Source organism: Solanum lycopersicum, chromosome 1, assembly GCF_036512215.1.
Source record: "Solanum lycopersicum chromosome 1, SLM_r2.1".
NCBI classification, from domain to species: domain Eukaryota; kingdom Viridiplantae; phylum Streptophyta; class Magnoliopsida; order Solanales; family Solanaceae; genus Solanum; species Solanum lycopersicum.
In genome coordinates this window covers 66,238,157-66,260,096 of record NC_090800.1, presented here as the reverse complement: position 1 = coordinate 66,260,096, position 21,940 = coordinate 66,238,157, and the positions used below count along the sequence as shown (strand labels likewise).

At 36.7% G+C, this 21,940-nt stretch overlaps 1 protein-coding gene across 1 annotated transcript in view; it reads left to right on the top strand.

The window, feature by feature from the left end:
* LOC101260566 (uncharacterized) overlaps positions 1-21,940 on the top strand; it is a 47,939-nt gene that overhangs the window by 14,903 nt on the left and 11,096 nt on the right. Inside the window, exons 3-17 of the mRNA XM_004228953.5 lie at positions 1,689-1,769; positions 1,879-1,978; positions 2,077-2,161; positions 2,308-2,357; positions 3,419-3,498; positions 3,813-3,872; positions 13,729-13,828; positions 13,907-13,984; positions 16,565-16,629; positions 16,763-16,831; positions 16,910-16,987; positions 17,053-17,148; positions 20,696-20,766; positions 20,923-21,000; positions 21,118-21,208. Coding sequence (XP_004229001.1) covers positions 1,689-1,769; positions 1,879-1,978; positions 2,077-2,161; positions 2,308-2,357; positions 3,419-3,498; positions 3,813-3,872; positions 13,729-13,828; positions 13,907-13,984; positions 16,565-16,629; positions 16,763-16,831; positions 16,910-16,987; positions 17,053-17,148; positions 20,696-20,766; positions 20,923-21,000; positions 21,118-21,208 — 1,182 coding nt within the window. The remainder of the gene's footprint in view (positions 1-1,688; positions 1,770-1,878; positions 1,979-2,076; positions 2,162-2,307; positions 2,358-3,418; positions 3,499-3,812; positions 3,873-13,728; positions 13,829-13,906; positions 13,985-16,564; positions 16,630-16,762; positions 16,832-16,909; positions 16,988-17,052; positions 17,149-20,695; positions 20,767-20,922; positions 21,001-21,117; positions 21,209-21,940) is intronic.

Genomic DNA, 21,940 nt, shown 5'->3' with positions numbered 1-21,940 from the left:
AAAACTTTTCTATAGGAAACAACCTCTCTACCCCATGGAGGTAGGGTTAAGGTTTGCTACATCCTACCCTATCCATATCTCACGTGTAGAATCACAGTTGGTATGGTGTTATCGTTGTTGTTATTGTTATATGTTTTATATGATTGTCTAAGGAATGCATGCTGTTTGCTTTCTAACTCAACATGTGTGGTTATTTTGCTTATTTACCTAAAAAAAACTGGTTCTGTTTTTTTAATTGTTATAACTACTAATTCATGCATGCAGTTATCTTGTGTTTTCTTTTAGTTGGGCACTTCATTTTATTAAGTTTGTTATTCGATTCTCACTTAGGGGTCGTTTGGTAGGAGGTATTAGGAGAAATAGTCCATGTATTATGTATGGTATTATTTAGTACTATGTTTGGTAGAATTTTGTTTTTACAGGAGGCATTACTAATACCTTCCATGTGGTGGTATTAGTAACACATTGGATTTTTTACCATGGGATTATCCGATTATCTATGTAAAAGACAAAACTATCCCTCAAATCATTTAGTTTATTTTCTTGATTTTATGTTTATATGTGTACAAGTAAATTTATTTAAATAATTAGCTTACAAATTTTATTATTTAGAGAGAGTTGTTTGTTAATAAATAAATGCAATATATATCAATACAATATTTAAAATGTGAGTTGTTTGACATTTACTAATTGAAAAGGCAAATATATCATCACATGACGTTTGTGATCTTAATTGATATATTATTTGTTGGTTTATATGTGGTTTCTAATTGTTTGTATTTTGAACAATTTATAAATTGCATACATATTAAAACTACAACTTGCAATTTTTATATGTAAATGTAGATGTAGATAATTTATTCGATTTTACTATTATTTCCGTCTTTTCGGTTTTAAAGTAGATGGTCTATCTATTCTTAATTGAAAATTACCTTTTTTAAGTGATTAGTTTATAAGATAACAATTGTTTACCCTCAAATAACTCAAGTGAGAAAATAGCAAACGCATGACCACAAAATTATTCTTCTCCTAACTAGTTAGAAGGCCATAAAAATATAATTTTGTCCGCCAATTATCTACCTTGACCGATTACATAAATAGAAAATCTCATGCAAGAGTATAATTGGAAAGAAGCTTTTTGTAGAGTTTTAATCTAAACACAAGATGAGGTCACAAGCAATGAACCAAACACTTGATAAAAAATACACCTTGCACTACTAATCCTTGCATTACTAGTCCATGTATTACTAATCCCAACACACATTATTTATTTTTCTACCAAACGGCCCCTTTAATGTCTTCAGGCCTTATCTTTCCCTTGCACTTTTTACTTTCCAGAAGATCTGCTAAAAGAATGTGCGAATAAATTGTTTTGTGTGCTGAGTTTGTCTGCTCTGCGACTGAACATTGAAAAAAATATATTCTGATTGTCATTTCAAAAAAATTATTCTGATTGTCTATGATAGATATCACAGCATCTATTTTCCTCTGAACTATTTGAATGGATTGCTTCAAGAAGGTTCATACTGCAGGCTGCAACTAGTTTGGGATTTAAACTGTTGTCAGTTAATTGAATTGTAAAGAATTTTCTTTAGCTGTCTGTATCAAGTTTCATGCCAATAGTTTCTTTCTTCCTTTGTGTGATAAGCTTTTTTTGTAATATACACTTCTTATCATTCTTGTTGCAGCGTGTAAAGGTCTATCGTCTGAATGATGATGGGAAGTGGGATGACCAGGGGACAGGGCATGTAACTGTAGATTATCTAGAGGTAACCATTACTGGAAAGACTTCCAAGGACTTGGTACCTTTGCTTTCTCTTGGCAAAAATCTTAGATATGAATACCCCCATATTTAGAACTTGGGACTCTATGATGCAGAGATCAGAAGAACCAGGTTTACTTGTAACTGATGAAGACGAGCATGAAACGTTGCTTCTCCACCGCATCAGTGCAGAGGATATCTACCGTAAGCAAGAAGGTATTCTCAAGTGTAGTTATTTGTCATTCTTCCTTTTCAGGATTTTACTGTTGTCTTGTTATATAGCTTCTTAATGGGAATTATTTTCTTTTCCTCAGATACAATTATTTCTTGGAGGGATCCGGAGTATTCAACTGAACTGGCTCTTAGTTTTCAGGAGACCACTGGTTGCTCATACATATGGCAAGTCTTGAAATAATTTTCTAGCGTCTCACCCAATTTTTTTTGGTTGTAATCTATTTTCTTGAGGTCTATTTTCCTAATTTTCAGGAGGTGGTACAAATGATCATCTAAATAACATCTTCTGCCTTTTTTTCCCCTCTCTGTAGGGACAGCATCTGTAGTGTGCAGAGAAACATGCAATTTAGTAGCCTTAATTGTAAGTCTCTACATGCTACTTATATTAAAAAATTTTTGTATACATTTGCTTAACAGAGCATCTTACCATTTCTATGCTTTTTTGACCATTAGTAATATATTATACTTACCAGGGGACAACCATACCTGTGTTTGTCATGCATAGATGTTTATTCATACTCTTCAGTTGGACAAATGAACTAGCTAGACCTGACTTTCACAATATGTTTCTGGTTTAGAATTGGAACAAGATTGTTTTCTGGAGTTGTAGCATCAAGTCACCAAGGCTTCAGTTCACAACTCAAAATCAAACACTAAATTTAGATTCAAAATTTCATATTACCAAGGGTTGGCTGCTTTATTAAAAAATAAAGATTACCAAGGTTTGTTTGAAAATAGTTTCAGTTGCTGTCGTTCTTGTCATAAATAAATCATGGTTGCTAGGTACCACAGCAAGTTTACCTGATACCTTATGCTAAAGATTGGCTATTCAAGTTAATTCTCTGGCGTACTTGGTGTTACGCAAACTTTCGTCTGAGGCCGAGATAACCAAATTAAAAAAATGATTTGTCATGTTAACTGGAATACGATTAGACTTCTTCCTGGTTGTGTTATGTCTCTGGGGAAAATGACTATTCTCAAAAATTTAAACTGTTAGAACACATGGACAGACAGTAAACAGTAATGAATTTAAATGGAGAAACATGATTAGTAAAGATTCATTTAGCCGAACCCAACTTGTTCAGGACTGAGGCATGATTGTTGTTATTTAAACTCATGAACAAATTGTTCCCCTTGTGCCCTTTGTTCACTTAGACATCCTTACTTGAAGAAACCAGAAAGTTGCATAGTAAAGTCTGTGGATCTTTCCGAGGAAGTAAAGAACATAAAAGAATAGAAAGTATTGCTAAGTGGACCATTTTTCATTCCTGGGAACCTATTCAATACTTCTAAATAAGGTTCCATTCCTGGACTACTGCTGCTTGGGTTTCTTGTGCTTTCAAGTTAGTATCTTTTGAATAATTTTGTTGAAATGGTTCAATATATTGTTTACTTTTCATTTCTTTTTGATGTTATTTCCAGATGAGACATTTCATAGTGCCAGCAGTGACTTGAGAGAACTGCCTCCAGTTGAGCTATCTACGCTTCCCTTGATATTAAAGGTGTTGCCATTTTCCTTCTTTGTGCATCTTTTATGTTATAAGAAGTTCTGGACTTCTATTTCCTATAATATTTCTGAGTTACTTGTTAGACTTGTCTTCTAGTAATTGTCTACACCACCCCACGCTTCTATACTTCCAAAGAAAAGGAAAAAAACCTATGACAATAAATTGTAAGGTTTTCGACCAATTCAGTATAACAAATTTCTAAATGGTAAACCCCTGTTTGCTTTTGTTGTTGAAAGATACTCCCGGGTATATATTTAAAATCATAATCCGGATCTCTGAGTATGTGTGGTTCAATGTTTCTTTTGCAGATAGTTGTAGAGAGTGGTGTTGCTGATCAGTTGCGTGTGACAGAACTAGTATTGCATGATGTAAGATTTATCAATTGTTCAGTTGTCAGTTGTGTGCATACTTATTTGTAGCTGGAATGCTGGATCAATGAATCTTCATTAAGGGTGAAGGTTTCCATTACCTGCAATTGCCATTCATTATAATTCACTATGTACTAAATGTGAACCAAAGCTCCTCAAAAAAAAAATATGAACAAAAGCTAAGACTGGCTTCTAAAATGCTCTTTAAGTGTTGGCTCTGGTTTAACAGCAGTTTCACATCTATCAAAAAACATGTGAAATGAGCTAAACAAATGCCTTCAAGCACGAAAACCAAAAACCTTCTCTCTCCTACTTCCTAGGAGGAAGAAACATCTTTTCTTGACACTTCTCCGGTACTCCTTACCGGAAACCTCTCTCTATCTCCCTGAGTTATCACCTTCTGTGATTACACTTGTTTTCTTTTCTTTTTTTAGCTCAGCGAGAAATTCTATTTTCAAGGATGGAGGACATAGGATCTATTTCAACGCTGGGTTAAGTCATTCAATATTACAAGGTGGGAAAATGGCAAGTCTGAATGGTATGAGTGGTTGGAAAGGAGTAGGAAGATGATGCGAAGGTCCAATGTGAACAGAAAATCTATGGAGTAGATATGCTTTTGTATGAAATAAGCATTAAAATATCAGAAGAAAGAGATCAGGAGATGGAGATTTTCATAAAAGGAGTCAACCCTTCTTTTCACTAGAAAGAGCAATCAACATGGGAGATTTATAAGCATACTCTCATTAAATGGAGGGGGAAGGTGTGGCTTAATCATTCCAGAGCTAACATTGAATGTTGGGTGGATGGATATTGCATTAAAGACAGAAAGGTTCATTAAAAAGGTACGTATGCCTCCTCTGAGAGTGATGGATGTCAACTGCCCTCTTGCCGCAGTTGTACAAGAGAATAAATGGCTAACAAATTCTTCGCACTATTGAGATAAAGAGTAAATGGCAACATAAAAGTGACTGATAGAATAGATGATCAAGAAGATAGCCTACTCAAGAGATGTGCAGTTGGTTATTGCAGAGAGGGGTTGAAGGAAAAACCAACACTTGCTGACATCAGAAGGTGGTCCTCAACAAACTGGAAAAAGCATTTGGTTCAACATCTACGAGCTTAATGGCGATTCATTTCTGTTTGAATTTCCAAACAAACACATGACGGAGCAAACCTTAAAAGGGCAAGGGAGATGGAAGAATTGCAGCTTCCATATAGAATGGTGGAATCCTTTAATAGGAAGCGTCCCAAACATCTTAACAAGCAAAGAGACTTGGGTCAGACTAGTAGGCATTCCCCTGCACTTGTGGTCTCAGAATGTCTTTCGAGAAATTGGAGGAGTTTGTGGAGGATGGATTGCAACTGAGGAAGAAACAAGTCTAAAAAAACCAAGTCTAAAAAAACCATGTGAAGTGGGCAAGGATTCTGGTGGCCAATGACGGTTTTGGAAATTACTTGAGGAGGTGTCCATAGGAAGGAACGAAATTACTTACCACTTTCCGATATGGGTGGGGAGAGCAGACATAGGTTTGAAATAGCACCAGAATCAGGTTATGGAACCAATGGAGAAGAAACAAGGTTGTATCCAGTACAAGGTTTTACCCGGGGGATAATCTAAAGTGCAATCTGTAATTCTGTGCTAGAATCCCATCAATTAAGGGATTCTAGTTGGAACAACATGTGGGTTGTAAGAGAAAGACAACAGGAAGAGTAAGGTTTAATAAGATTGTGACTTGCACATGCCTCAATTAAATTTAAGATCAGATTTAGGTATCTTATCCACACCCAAGAGTACTTAGCCACAAAAAAGAAGTACAAGACCAGATAGTGCAGGAATACTGATCTTTAACAAAATATATGGAGGAAAGAACCTAGAAGCGAGAAAGTGCGATGGTAGAGAGTGAAGCAAGTGGATCTTGAGGGAAAAAATCAAGAGAAGAAGAACAAGAGCACGTAGAACTGTTAGATAATAACAATGAAGGAAGAATTTATAAAATTAGTGCAGTGAAGAACAAGGGAATGTGCAGCAAATTGTTCAACTGGGGGAGCCAACTCCTATTAATTGCGATGCTTTTGGTTGTTATAAAGAAGCAGAAGAGAGGGAAAATCACTGGGTACAGAATATTGTCAGGCTCCGTCAAGAATATAGAGCTGCTTTTGAAGGATGCACAAAGGAAGCCAATGTGTTATTCCTAAATGCATGAAGAAGCAGTGGGGATGAGGTCTTCAAGAGATCATAGTTTAAGTTTGAAAAATGGTGGCTTAATGTGGAGGGGCTTAAATCCAAAGTACAAGATTGGTGGAATTATTTTTAACGTGACAGGAAGAGCAGACTTTAAGTTAGCAACAAAACTGAGTCTTTTGAAAGTAAAACTCAAATTATAAAAGAACTTACTAAAAATTAATATACTTAAAGAAGGAAAATTTAGGAAGTAGTATATTTCATAAAATTGTCTATTTCTATTAATGTGTATAATGGCTATTTATAGCCATGAGATTTGTGCAATTCATCCCTTGTGTGGGCCCCACGTGGCATATTCTACAACAATGTGCAACTCATCACTTGTGTGGGGCCCACGTGGCATATTCTACAACACTCCCCCTTGTATGTCTACATAAGTATATAGACATACATAATACGCATTACTTGCTGCCTCATTAAAATCTTTCTAGGAAAACCCAGTGGGATAAAACCTAGACTAAGGAAAAAAGAGTACAGTGCGTATTTTACTCCCCCTGATAAAAACCACGATTCAGATGGTTAAGTTTTCGCATTCCAATTTTGTGAACCATCTTCTCAAGAGTTGAGGCTGGTAAAGATTTGGTAAATAGATCTGCTGGATTATCACTTGAACGAATTTGTCGCACATCAATATCACCATTCTTCTGGAGATCATGTGTGAAGAACAATTTTGGTGAAATGTGTTTCGTTCTATCTCCTTTTATAAAGCCTCCTCTTAATTGAGCTATGCATGCAGCATTGTCTTTAAAGAGTATTGTGGGTATCTTGACGTCACACTTCAAACCACATCTTTCTTTGATAAAATGTATTACTGATCTTAACCATACACATTCTCTACTTGCTTCATGAATGGCTATTATCTCAGCATGATTTGAAGAAGTAGCGACAATAGACTGCTTCGTAGATCGCCATGATATAGCAGTACCTCCGTATGTGAACAGATAGCCTGTTTGTGATCGAGCTTTATGTGGGTCAGATAAATAACCTGCATCTGCATGACCAACAAGATCTGCACTATCTTTGTTAGAATAAAACAGACCCATATCACTAGTTCCCCTTAGATATCGCAATATATGTTTAACTCCATTCCAATGTCTTCGTGTAGGGGAAGAACTATATCTTGCTAATAAATTAACAGAAAATGCTATGTCGGGTCTCTTAGCATTAGCAAAATACATAAGTGCCCCAATTGCACTGAGATAAGCTACTTCTGGACCAAGAGGTTCCTTATTTTCTTCTTGAGGTCGGAATGGATCCTTACTCACTTCAAGTGATTGGACAACCATTGGAGTACTTAATGGATGTGCTTTGTCCATGTAAAATCGTTTCAAGATCTTCTCAGTATAGGCAGATTGATGGATGAAGACCCCGTCTACTAAATATTCTATTTGTAGTCCAAGACAAATTTTTGTCTTTCCAAGGTCTTTCATCTCAAATTCTTTCTTTAGATATTCAATTGCCTTTTGAACCTCTTCTGGAGTTCCAATGAGATTAATGTCATCAACATAAACAGCAAGAATAACAAATACCAATGTTGTTTTCTTAATAAATATACAAGGACAAATGGCATCGTTTATATAACCTTGTTTTATCAAGTACTCACTAAGGCGATTATACCACATGCGCCCTGATTGTTTTAAGCCATATAATGACTTTTGTAATCTGATTGAATACATTTCCCGAGATTTATATGCTTCAGGCATTTTAAGTCCTTCCAGAACTTTCATATAAATTTCATTATCTAGTGAATCGTAAAGGTAAGCTGTAACCACATCCATTGGATGAATTTCAAGATTTTCATGTACAGCTAAGCCGTTGAGATATCGAAAAGTTATTGCATCCATAACAGGTGAATATGTTTCTTCATAGTCGACACCAGGTCGTTGAGAGAATCCTTGTGCAACAAGGCGTGCCTTGTATCTTACAATCTCATTTCTCTCATTTCTTTTCGTACAAAGACCCATTTATAGCCAATTGATTTAACATCACTAGGCGTTTGGACTACTGGTCCAAAAACCTCACGCTTAGCAAGTGAATTTAATTCTGATTGAATTGCTTCTTGCCATTTTGGCCAATCACATCTTTGTCGACATTCTTCGACAGATAGAGGTTCAAGATCCTCATTTCCTTTCATAATGTTAAGTGCAACATCATATGCGAAAACATTATCCATCGATCTAAACTTATCTCATCACCTGTAGAACTTATCGAGAGTTCTTCATTTACTTGAGTCTCGGGTTCACTGATCTCTTCAGGAATATCAGGATTAATCAGATCTTGAATTTTTTCGTGAGATTCTTTTGTAGTGTCATTTTTTATACTTCTTTTTCTAGGATTTTTATCTTTTGAACCCAATGGTCTACCACGCTTCAGACGTATTTGTGATTCAGAAGCTATGACACTTGTAGATGGTCCTTTTGGGACGTCGATTCGGATAGGCACATTTACTGCAGGAATATGTGATTTTGTTATCCTTTTTGAATCAGTAAATGCGTTTGGCATTTGATTTGCTATGTTTTGCAAATGGATGATCTTCTGGACCTCTTGTTCACACACAGAGGAGCGTGGATCAAAATGAGATAATGATGAAACTTTCCATGCCATTTCACTTTTAAGTTTCTTTTTCTCTCCCCCTAATTGCGGAAAATTTGTTTCATCAAATCGACAATCTGCAAATCTTGCAGTGAATAAATCTCCCGTCAATGGCTCAAGGTAGCGAATTATTGAGGGTGAATCAAACCCAACATATATGCCTAACCTTCTTTGAGGGCCCATCTTGGTGCGCTGATGTGGTGCTATAGGCACATATACAGCACATCCAAAAATTCGAAGATGAGCAATATTTGGTTCATGGCCAAACACTAATTGTGATTGGGAGTATTCATTATAATGAGTCGGTCTGAGACGAACAAGTGATGCTGCATGTAAGATAGCATGACCCCAAACAGCAGTAGGCAACTCACTTTTCATAAGTAGAGGTCTTGCTATCAATTGTAAGCGCTTAATAAATGACTCAGCAAGGCCATTTTGAGTATGAACATGAGCTACAGGATGTTCAACTTTTATCCCTACTGATACGCAATAAGCATCAAAAGCTTGGGATGTGAATTCGCCAGCATTATCGAGGCGAATTGTCTTAATGGGATAATCTGGAAATTGCGCTCTTAATCGTATTATTTGTGCCAATAATTTTGCAAACGCCAGGTTGCGAGATGATAAGAGGCACACATGAGACCATCTTGAAGATGCGTCTGCCACGTGGGCCCCAAACAAGTGATGAGTTTGCACATTATTGTAGAATATGCCACGTGGGCCCCACTCAAGTGATGAGTTGCACATTGTTGTAGAATATGCCACGTGGGGCCCACACAAGGGATGAATTGCACAAATCTCATGGCTATAAATAGCCATTATACACATTAATAGAAATAGACAATTTTTATGAAATATACTACTTCCTAAATTTTCCTTCTTTTAAGTATATTAATTTTTAGTAAGTTCTTTTATAACACGTAGTTAGAGGGCTCGAAAGAATCAACTTCTGGAGTAATTGGAATTCTGGAATTCATACAAATGGCCAGACCTCTTACCGATGATGAGTTACTGCTGAAAACACAATGGGCCGTGGAGTATGAAGAAGTGGCTAGAAATGAAGAAATCGATTGGAGACAGAGATCAAGAATTCAGAATTCAGTGGATCAAAGGGGGTGACAAGAACACAACGAATGGCCACTGCGGATGAGAGAATCACCACTATTGATACTTTGATGATCGATGGGGTTATGTCTTTTAATTCTATGGAAATTAAGAGGTCCACTGTGGATTTCTATATAAACTCTTAACAAACAATCTAAAAGTTGGCGACCAGATTTGAATATTTTTGATGTTCAAACTATAGCTATGGAGGAGCAACATGGCTAACAAGAAGGTTTGAAGAGGAAGAGGTGTTAGAAGGGATCAAAATGTGTGCAATAGACAAGGCATCTAGCCGGCTGGCCCGGATGGTTAGTCAATGGTTTTTTAGAACATTCAACGAAACGGTAAAGGAGGACTTAATGTTGACCTTCCACAACTTCCACACTCATAAAAAAATTGATAAAAGTTATAATGCTACATTTGTAGCTTTGATTCCAAAGAAGGTGGGGGCAAATGATTTGAGAGATTTTAGACCAATCAGTTTGATCACAAGGGTGTACAAAATTATAGCCAAGGTTGTATAGAGAGGTTGAAGAGGGTGATAATCAAGCTTGTGAACAAACATCATATGGCCTTCATTAAAGGTAGATAGATAATGGATGCTGCTTTAATTGCTAGTGAGTGTATTGACACTAGAATTAGAGGAGATGTTACGGGGGTTTATGTTCAAGTAGATACTGATAAAATATATGGCCATGGAAATTGGAATTCCTGATCAACACTCTTAGATAGATGGTGTTTGGAATTTCATGGCTTGGCTGGGTAGACTTTTGTAGTAAAACCACCAGGTTCTCCATCCTTGTTTATGGAGAACCTTCAGGTTTTTTTCCAGCAGAGGACTTAGATAGAGGGATCCTCCATCTCCATTCCTTTTAATTGTATCTATGGAGGGATTGGACAGTTTAATGAGGAAAGCGTCGCAAAAGAACTGGATCAGAGGTTTCAAATTAAGAAACATGGCAAATGAGAATATGGAGTTGACACATATATGTAAACCGATGATACAATAGCGTTCTGTGAATCAGACCATGAACAACTATGCTATTTAAGGGTGACTCTGGTAGTTTTTAGGCTTGTTCAAGACTCAACGTTAATTGGAGAAAGGCAGTATATTTCCAGTTAAAGAAGTTCAACAGATACAAACACTAGCAAACATCTTGAGGTGCAAGGTAGAGAAGCTACCAATAGTCTATCTAGGCATACCATAAAGCAATTACTATTTGGGATGGAATTATTGAGAAAATTGGGCAGAAGTTGGCACTTTGAAGTTTCAATACCTTTCATTGGGAAGTAGAGTCACTTTAATAAACTCTGCTAGATTTCTTACCAACAACTCCTTACCAATTCATGTGATGTCCCTTTTCTCTATACTTGGTAAGGTGATCAAAATTCTAGATGCTTTGTGAAGGAATTTCCTCTAGCAAGGAAAAAAAATTCAGAGCAGTTTCAATTTAGTAAATGGGCAGAAGTTTAATAAGGGAGGAATTATGGGGGTTTGGGAGTTAGGAAGCTCTAGTTACAGAACAAAAGTCTGCTAAGCAAGTGGTGGTACAACCAAGAGGAGTGTGCATTATGGAAAGAGATGATACAACACTAATTTGGCCAAGAAAGGGAATGGTGTTCAAGTGTTGAAGTAACACCACTTATGGAGTTGGAATTTGGAGGACTATCAGAAGCTTTTAAGCTTTTGGCCAGCTCTAGATGTTAATATAGAAGTTAAAGTCGGGAGGGGGATAAGGTTTTATTCTGGAAAGAAGACTAGACTAGTCAAGGATCTCTTCAAAGTTTGTTTCCTGGACTTTATTCTATCAGTGTGCATCCGAATAGCAAAAATAGTGAGTTGTGGTCTCAACATTTATGGAATTTGGTATTTAGAAGGTTGTTAAATGACTGGTAGATTGAATAGGTAATTGAATTACTAAATATGATAGAAGTCTTTCCAGGTACTAATTTGAAAACAGACAGTCTATTTTGGAGAAAACACCCAGGTGGAAGATGCTCTGTCAACAGATTCTATAAGTGGGGTCTACCGGTAACTGGAGGAAGGGTAACAGGGCTATGGAGGGCCATGGAGTGTTGTTTGGAAGAGTGTGGCTCCCACTTAAGTGAAGTGTTTTGTCTGGTTGGTAGCTAGAAGAGCCTGTTTGACCCATGAAACATTATACAAAAGGGGCATCAACATCACCTCTAGATGCTTACTATGCGAAGAGGCAATGGGAACCAACAAACACCTATTTTTGCATTGCGAAGTAACGACATGTGCTTTATTCTTCAATTTAGCTAGCCTAAACAAGTGTATGCCAGAACACACGTCAGGCTTATTGAGTTGTTGATCAGAAAAGGGTGGGGTGGGGGGTCCAGCAAGAGTCAAAAGAAGTGGAGGATGATACATGCTTGTATTTGGAAGGAAAGGAATCAGAGGATTTTTAAAGAAAGAATGCTCACTACAGAAGATTAAATGGAAAGTAATTACTTCCTTAGGTTCTTGGTGTAAAGAACAAAATATAGAAGAGGAAATCCAATTAATGGTTTCATAGGTTCTTTGTAAGTATTTATGTTTCTTTTTTTCCCTGCCTTCTCTGTTACTTTTTTGGGAGGTGGCCAGCATAGCCCTTAATGCTGAGGAATACTAGTTACCATTTTCGAAAAAAAAGAAGACATTTTAAATGCATCATCATTTTGTTAGAATCAATTATTTATCACACTACGTTTGACTTTGTGCAAGGAACTTTACTTATGATGATGGGTCATAATAAAATTGTCTGATTTGAGAAGTTGGGATATTAAAATATGGTTGCTAGTTGTCATTAAAAAGTATGGCTTTAAAGTCAATTTAAATTGGTCATGTTGTGTGGCGGTCAGGTAAGAAAGCTATCTAATACTCTGTTAATCCTGTCTTCATGTAATCCCACCTTTAGGCACAGTTTGAAAAAGGGCTCATGCATCAGCTGTTTCCATTCCACAAAATTTTCATTCGAGAAGGCCCAAGGCTTTGCTCTAGTGGTAAGAGCGTTATGTGTGTTTTTTGGGCTAGGTGCATGTTGATGTCTCAGACCCTGTTGTAGCCAAAGACATGATATTTAAGTGGATAAGGGAAGAGGGTGTGTCCATTATCCAATCGCGTTTCGAACCGGGCGCCACTGGATATTTCTCGGGTATAAAAAGAAATTCATTTGAGGAATTAATCTGGATTTTACTTCTATTTAAGAAGATATTTGTGACTATCATTTCAACATTCTAGAGTTCGACCCGTTTCCAGATTTTGTAGATTGAAACGCTTAGCAGTGTTATCAAAAGAGAAGAGGGAAAAAAAACTCTTAAGGTCCATTGAAGCTTTAAGCGCAAATAAAGCGTGGCCTTTAATGGAAAAAGGCGCAAATGGAGAAAAAAATACAAATATATTATTTTTACTCCAAAATGAATGATTATAAGCATGAATAACCAATATATGGACAAATGAATTGATTACAAAGTGAAATATCACTTGTCTAGTGTTCCTCTCGAGGAAATGCTCTTTCACATGCAAAAGCTTGTCTTAGAGCCTTGATGACGCCATTGAACTGCACATCAAGTGATGTGAAGCGGTCGCCGCTCAACATGTTTTGAGCTTTACTTCAGGCTTAAGTGTGCTTTTCACAACACTAATGCTTTGGATATGTAAGCTCTTTATTGTGGAAAAGTCCTCAAGGAAAACACAAGTCTGTTTTACCTGCACCCAGTAAGTTCTTTCACTATATGCACAACAAGCACCCTCCCTTTCCGGAAAAAAAAAGCAAAAAAGGAACACAGAATCAAAGAAAAGTCAGTTGCATAGTATTTCTCCATAGTGAAAGCTACTTTTTTCTGCCATTTTTTCTTTTGTCTTGTTTTCAGTTTCTACAATTGAATCATCTGAGTTGATATTTATTGTTGATGCAGCAAATTTTTTTCGGAAAGCTGATGGATTTATTCAGAATCTGTGAAGACCTGGAGAATGTTGACAGTCTTCACATTATTTTCAAAATAGTTAGAGGAATTAGTTAGTATTGCCTGCTTTTCATCAATATTTGTTTAATACCTATATTTGAGTAGCTTTACAATTTTATGGTTTCTGCAGTTTTTCTCAATAGTTCCCAGATCTTTGAAACAATATTTGGTGATGAGTTGATTATGGATATTGTTGGATGCCTTGAATGTAAGTTTATCATCTATTTTCTGTTTCCAGTTGAAATGATCCATTTTGATCTTGATTGAATTTTTTCTCTCTCTTTAAGGAGTGTTGTAGCTTGAATGTGGGGCGACCTAGACCTTATAAAAAAAGGGTGACAACTTAGTTATCCCCGTAGAGACTGTTTTCGTTTAGGTTCGGATCAAATCTTCTTGAGATTGGGTTCCTACTCTTATGGTGATTCTCGTATATTCTCGATTACAACACCATACCCATTCCAATCCACAAGTTGGGTATGGAGAGGGTAATATGTACACATGCCTTATTTTTTGCAGATAACCCCAATTTAGGTTTAATAGTACATCCCAACAGGGGACGACCATACTTGTTCAATTTATCTCTTTCAACTTGGATCCCATGAGGCAGACCTTGGAAAGTTTTAACATAAGCAGGAGGGATTCGCAGATCTTCCAGACGTAGAGCGTGCAGGGCTTTGAACCCAAATACGTTACCTACAATGGAAGTAAACATATTGGTAGCGGAACCTTCTTCAAAAAGGTCTAAAGGGTAAGCTATATAAGCAATATATTGATCTTTTTCTCCAACAACGCGCTCGATGCGGTAGCATCGCCCTTTGTAACGATCAAGATTGGTAAGTCCATCGGTCCATACAGTTGTCCATGTACCAGTAGAAGATTCGGCAGCTACCGCGGCCCCTGCTTCTTCAGGTGGAACTCCAGGTTAAGGAGTTACTCGGAATGCTGCTAATATATCAGTATCCTTGGTTTGGTACTCAGGAGTATAATAAGTCAATTTGTACTCTTTAACACCAGCTTGAATCCAACACTTGCTTTAGTCTCTGTTTGTGGTGACATAAATCCCTCCCTAGAACTCATGAATTATACGATTTACGATAGAACTTTGGCTTGAAAGGTAAGTTTTTGAAGCAGGTTTGCTAGACAAATATTGTAGCAAAAAGAGCAAGAGACAAAGAAAGGAAGCAACTCATAATAATATACATTGAAGAACAAGAGAATACACGACAACTAAATAATACTACCATTATTGAGAAGCGGAGAGGAGGAAGCTAGCCCCCTCCCTCTCCCACATTTGGTGCAACAATACTTATCTACTTACTATCCTTCTACCTTAATCCATAGCCTCCATATCTTCCTATTCTGGAAAATGTCCTCGTTAAACTGAGGTTTTGTTATATCCTGTCTAATCACCTTCCCCAGTTTGTTCTTGTTCGGCCTACCTATACCTTGTTTTGCCCTTGCTGCCAACCTCTCACACTCGTTACGGGTGTATCCACACACCGTTTCAGATGTCCTAATCATCTCAACCTCGGTTCCGTCATCTTGTTCTCCATAGAGGCTACACCACTTTTTCTTGTATAACTTCATGCCATCTTGATTGAAGTAGATAAATGTATATAATGTTCTAAATAGAATAAAAATAATGCATTTACTTTTTGGAAGTGGAGCCACAAATTACATGCATTTGTTGTGACGTGGCTTTATTCGTTGCAAATTGCGGTCATGGAATATTGAAATTTATGAAACAAAGTGAAATAACCTTTGATGATATCATCTACTAGAGTAAATGAGTAATCAAGTTTCACTAAAAAAATGAGCGATCAAGCTTATTGGTGCAACATACACAACTGATAGGTTTTCCTTGCTTATTCTTCGTGATGCTTTCGAATATCCAACAACAACATACTCAGTGTGATCCTACCAGTAGAGTTTGGTGAGGATAGGGTTTACGTTCCTTACTCTTATTGTGAGGTTTAAAAGTTGATTCCAGTAAACCCTCAGTTCAAGAAAAACGCTTCCAAAAATAGGTTTGACAAATACAAGAGTAATAGCTATGGTGGAAGAGTATTCTAGAAAAGGAAACTACAAACAAAAATAGCAAAGATAACCCAAGTAAGAACAACAATAATAGTAATGCAGTTGAAAAATAAGATAATAATAGAATAATAGTAATGATCTTGACAAGTAGAAGAGGGAGCAGACAAGATGCTCTAAGATAGAACCAAGCTCTCCCGCAGGACAGAGAGAAATGAGAATCGCTCGACTTGACCTCCATGTTTTCCCATCTAGTGTCATGTCCTCGGCAAACTAAAGACATGCCATGTCATACCTAATCACCTCTCCGCAACTCTTCCTGGGCCTACTTCTATCTCTTATTAAACCTATCACTGTCAGCTTGCACCTCCTCACTGGGGCATTTGTGCTCCTCTTTACATGTCCGAACCATCTTAGCCTTGCTTTCCACATCTTGTTCACCACTTAGGCCACTCCCATCTTACTTCATATATTCTTCGTTTCTAACCTTATCTCTTCTGCTGTGCCGACGCATCCACTTAAGCACCCTCATCTTCACTACATTCATCTTCTTCTGAATGTGTGAATTCTTATTTTTGTTGGTATTAGAGACCTTGGATTTTCATTATTATTTGGTGAAATTTTTTCAAGTTTTACGCAAGTAGGATCCTTGATATGCATGTAATCTGTAAAATAGGGTTTGCTGCATAAAGTTTTTATCCGGCTGCTTCTTGAGTTTGTTTCCGGAATAATTGACCTGAAATTCGGTCTACAGATGACCCAGAGGCACCACATATCCATCATCGCGGTTTTCTGAAGGAGCACGTCGTAAATAAGGAGGTATCTTATGAAATTTTCTGAACCCTTGGTTGTTTCCAGCTGAGAATATCTGAATAATATGGACAGAGGTGTTTAAATGCAAGTTCTCTTTGAATTTACTGATAATTTCCCCCCTTTTGGATGCATGGGATAGGCTATACCTATCAAAGATACGGTAGTCCTTTCAAAGATACGTCAAACTTATAGAGTTGGCTATCTAAAGGTATAATATGATCTTGTACTTTTATAAGCCTTGGCATGCAATATGAATGGAACTTACTGTTTTTGCTACTAATTTCAGGATGTCGTGTTGGCTCAAATGTTGGATGAGGCAACAATAGCAAATCTCAATTCCATAATAAGTTCGAACAATGCAATGGTAAGATATTAGTAACTTAAGCTCTCTCATGCGTACAGTTCACTGACATTTTGATTTTTATACAGGTTGTATCTCGCCTGAAAGATGATAATGCCTTTATTCAGGAATTATTTGTGAAATTGAGGTCACCTTCTACTTCTGCAGAATCAAAGAAAAAATTGGTAAAGAATCTTAGTGGAGACATTTTTTTTTCCATCTCTTTTGAAACACGATTCTGTCGGACTTGGCTATTTTTCATATTTACCTACTCTTTTATTAGAATGAACATCTAGTTTCATTGTCCTGTTAGTTCCTGACAGTTGCTTTTACCTGTTTTAGTGTGCATGGACATTTAGCACTATGTGCTATTGTATGTTGGTATGTCATTCTTGCATTAAATTCTATGCTTTCTGTTTAGTGATGTGGTTGAGAATGGACTTAGTGTTACCCTTTGCGGTCATTCCATTTCCCCCCTTGTTCTGCACGCAAGAAAATTTTTCGGTTGGAGTAGAAGGGGTGAATACTTAATTTGTTTTGTCATGCATGAAATATGGGCTGCACATTGTTTTTTCTACTGAAATATGTGAAAGTGAAGGTTCTCTATATGTTGTGGTTGAGAAACAAGGAAGCCAAGCTCACAGGACTTTGGTTTAGTGGTAAGACCACAGTGTGTGATGTGTTGGATATGCTCACTTCATGTGTTTGAACCCTGCCACAGACAAAAGCCTGCTCCCTCCATCCCAATTTCCATGACAGTGTTCAGCTTTCGAGAGTCCAACAGTTTATTCTTTGACCGTAATTATTTCATATGCCTTCTGAATTTTTAAATATTAGTTATTTTTTACTTGCCTTGATTTTACGTAGTTTCTAAATATGTAAAAAAGATTAAAAAAAATTTAAAGATTGGGACATAGGAAGTAATATTTAGGTGAATAAGGATAGAGGGATGAGTTTGTTATCTACATAATTTCGAATAGTGAACCATCAGTACTGAATGATTCATCAATTAAAAAAAGAAGGGAAGGCAACATTGTAGTCTTTAATTTCTGTTCTCTTATATGTGGATAGAGAACTAATGGGTGAAATATTACTTCTTAGTTGTAAAAATTAAACTAGTTATTTTCTGTGGACCCTCGAGCATACTTGAGCCTGTTTGGATAGGCTGAAAAAAGTAGCTTTTAGGTCAAAATATAAAAAGTCAAACTTGAATGACTTTTAGGTTGAAAAACAAAACGTAGGGGGAGTTCTACTTTTTGTTTTTAAACTTTTTTAAAATCATTTGACTTAGTCTAAGTTATTTTTAACTTTGCCTAACACTTCCAAAAGCTAAAAATGACTTACAAATAGGTTTGACCAACTTTTAAGCCAATCCAAACAAACTCTTTACTATAGATTTTGTGCTTTCAATCTTTCATACTAATATGGAAATCTTCTTCATTAGAGTAGTCATATCTGTTATTGCTGGACTTGCTAAAATATCATGTATGGAATCAGAAGTGTTATTTTGTCGAATGAACTCAGAAATCAAACAGATTAATTCTTCCCTGTATTAGTCACTGTCTCACAGCATGGTAAGGTGGAAGTCTGCTTGCTCCAGCGCATTTTCCAAGATCTTTTTTCTCTTGGCAAGATCTGCTGCCATAATCAAAATATTTGTGAACTATCCGCTGTAAAATAGTCTTCACACACATCTATACATGCTGACAATGTAATTGAGTTTTTCTTTTAAGAGGTAAAATAAACCGTCAATGTGATTGGCTTTCCAAAATGTTTTCTTATTTGAGCTAAATCTGCTATTTAAACCTGTAAAGGTCATGCAATGTATGCTATATGGTTTTCATTAAAACAGGAAATAAAATATGGTGCATCTCTTTCTTGTATTTAAGACCATTTTGGTGGTTGCATTCAATTTTTTCTTGAGATATCACTTCGGCAGATATTCATGCATCAATAGCGGAAGTTTTTTTTTCTTTTGTTGTGAGGTAAGTTGAAAACTATTGATGAACTTAATTCCTGCATTCAAATAATAGTGACCCGGTGTTGTGAAAGGCGATCGCCTCATCACCAATGGCGAGAGGTGAGGCAAGGCGAGACGACTCTTCATCGCCCTTTTTGCTTTGTGGCAAGCCGATCTCCAAAAGGCGACACCATGGTTAGAAAGGTGTGAGGTGAGAGGCAAGAAAGGTGGGAAAGGCGTTGCTTTTTGAATTATCTTAAAAGAAAAATGCGACCAATTTAGGGTTTAAAAGTAAAAAGGTAATTTTAGGGTTTTCTACTGGACTCCTTCAGCGACCAGCCAGCCAGACTTTTCCAGCTACTCCAAAGTCCAACCAATACATATTTCTTCTTCCTCAGTTTCTTTTTCCTTCTTCTTCTTCTTCAGTCTTCAGTTTCACTTCTACCTCTGTTTTGATTTTTGTTTTGTTTTTTTCTCATTTAAGTTATAAACTTTTAGTATGTACTATCTATTTTCAATTTTTGAATTGAAATATTTGCTAATATGTTATTGCTATTGAGAATTTGATTATTTATATATGCAATTAAATATTTTAACTTTTTGGTATTAATTGGTATCACATTTCAAAAAGGCGAGCACCCTCTTGTGGCGAGGCAGACCCTTGTCGCCTTTCACCGTCCAAACCAATGTAGTGACCTACACAGTGGACTTTACATATAGCTATTTCGAAACTTTTCTTCTTTCAAAAATTCAATTTTTTTTAAAAATTTTTTTGGCAATATTCACCTCATGGACTAGGTTTTGGGTTGGGTTAGGCCCAAAGACTATATTAGGGGACGACACGTTCTGTCCTATTTTACCTTATCTTGGGCTCTCATATCTTATTATCCACACCCTAGATGTCCAACCCAAAGCGGAGAGGGCGTAGTTAAGTGAATACAATTTTATCTTCTCTACAAGGTTTAATCTTTTAAATGAGGAAGTTACACAATTCAATATGTTATTGGAGTAGGTGGATGTTTGAGTTCTAGTCTCACCATCATAAAGATTTTTCACATGCTTGGTCAACCAAAAGTGTCAGACCCACACTGGCAGAAAACATAATTAAGTAACCAAAGCATGCTCCATTCAGCAGCTTAAGCTTTTAGATAAGATGGCCACACAATTGAACACATTTATACTCACTTATCTAGGTGAAATTAGAATGCCATCTAGTTTTTTTTTATGTCGAATGCAAGAAGACAACTGTTATGTTCTGTTCCTCCCTCTACAACTCCTAACTGCTTTGTTGGAACAACATCCCAGCTATAGTCTAGTGGTCAAATTGGAAACAAAGAAACATTAGGATAATATTGTCGATACTAAGTCAAGATGTATATCGTTGCTTAGCCTTTGGTGCAAAATGGTTAATGATGATGTAAATGATACCGGGGCCATTCTTGATTTTCTTAGCTCGTTATACTCATTGAAATGTCTGTTCCGGATGTAACTTTGGGCCAGCTTATCCTTATCACTGGCTGTTTTCAATAAAATTTCACATTACTTCATGGTTTATACAAATAAATTGTAAATGATTTGATATTGTACTTATGATGTCCTTAAGGTACTTACTTGCTGCTCTTTACATAGCACATGTTAGTATCTTCTTCAAGTTCGGATATGTACCTATTATTTTGCTTCATTCTTGTTGTTTGGGTAGGAAACCTCTGAGTAGTAGTAGTCTCATGGTCATATGGTTATTGATTCTTATTTTCTTTTTCCTATTGTATTAGATACACTTTTTGCATGAGTTTTGCACTTTGAGTAAGAGCTTACAGATGGCCCAGCAAGTTCGGCTACTCAGGTATACATCACAGGCTTTTCCTTTGTTCTAGAAATGGTTATCCTGTATGCATGAAGATGATTGTTTTAATTTTAGATCTGTTACTCTCTGGCAAGTGAACTTTTCTCGAATTATGGTTTGTGGGTAATAGAACCGGAAATATGTTAATGGTTGCAGGGATCTTGTTAATGAGGGCATATTCGATATTATAGTTGATATTTTGCAGAGCCCTGACAAAAAGCTTGTGTTGATGGGGTAATGGACCATAACATTAACCTTCAGCAAGTAGATTCTATTTCTTTTCTTGTTCTTTGTGCATGCATCTTGTGCTCCCCTCTGAAGTTCTTATTACAAAAAGTTCAATGGATGCAGGACAGACATTCTGATTCTTTTGAATCAGGACCCAAATCTTCTGCGGTCTCATGTAATTCGTCAGGAAGGTCTTACTCTTTTTGGACTTCTGGTGAGTAGTATTGGACTTCTCTTTGTTTTGTTTTTTCAATTCAATACTGGCAGCATTTGATGCTGATATGAGGCTATACCAGTGTTGCAATAATTGAGGATATCTTAAGACTTGACACACGGAATCATCCAAGTCATGCCATGGAAAGAATAACATGGAAAGATCCATGTTGAAACCTATTTTCACAGAAATTTGAAGCACACCAAAGAAAAACTTTAATATGGGTTATTCTTGTTGATCCTCATTTATTTGGGGGATCCTATACTTGGAGAGAGGGTGAAAATAGCAGATGTGCTTCCAGGATTGGAAGATTCCTTTACTTGTTAGTTGTTGCTGTGGGATTAAATGTTTCAACAGATCAACCTAAGTGTATCCCCAAATTTGGGAAAGATCCTAATCCAATTATGTTGTCTTGTGGGGACTGGAATTTTAAGAAGATTTACTTTCAGTTTGAAAATGGTGGCTTAATGTGGGGGGTTTCAGGAGTTAGGTGCAGGAATGGTGGACTTCTCTAAATGTATCATGAGGAGCAGACTTCAAGCTAGCTTCCAAGCTGAGTCTTCTAAAAGGAAAATCAAAGACTGGAAGGAAGCGAAAAATAACTATTATCAGAAGCTGATAATTTTGATCTTATCCAAAAGCTGAGACCACTAACTGAATATGAACAGTTTCAGTAGGCTCATTTGGCTGTGGAGTATGAAGAAGCAGTGTTTTGGGAAGAGAGAAGCGGGA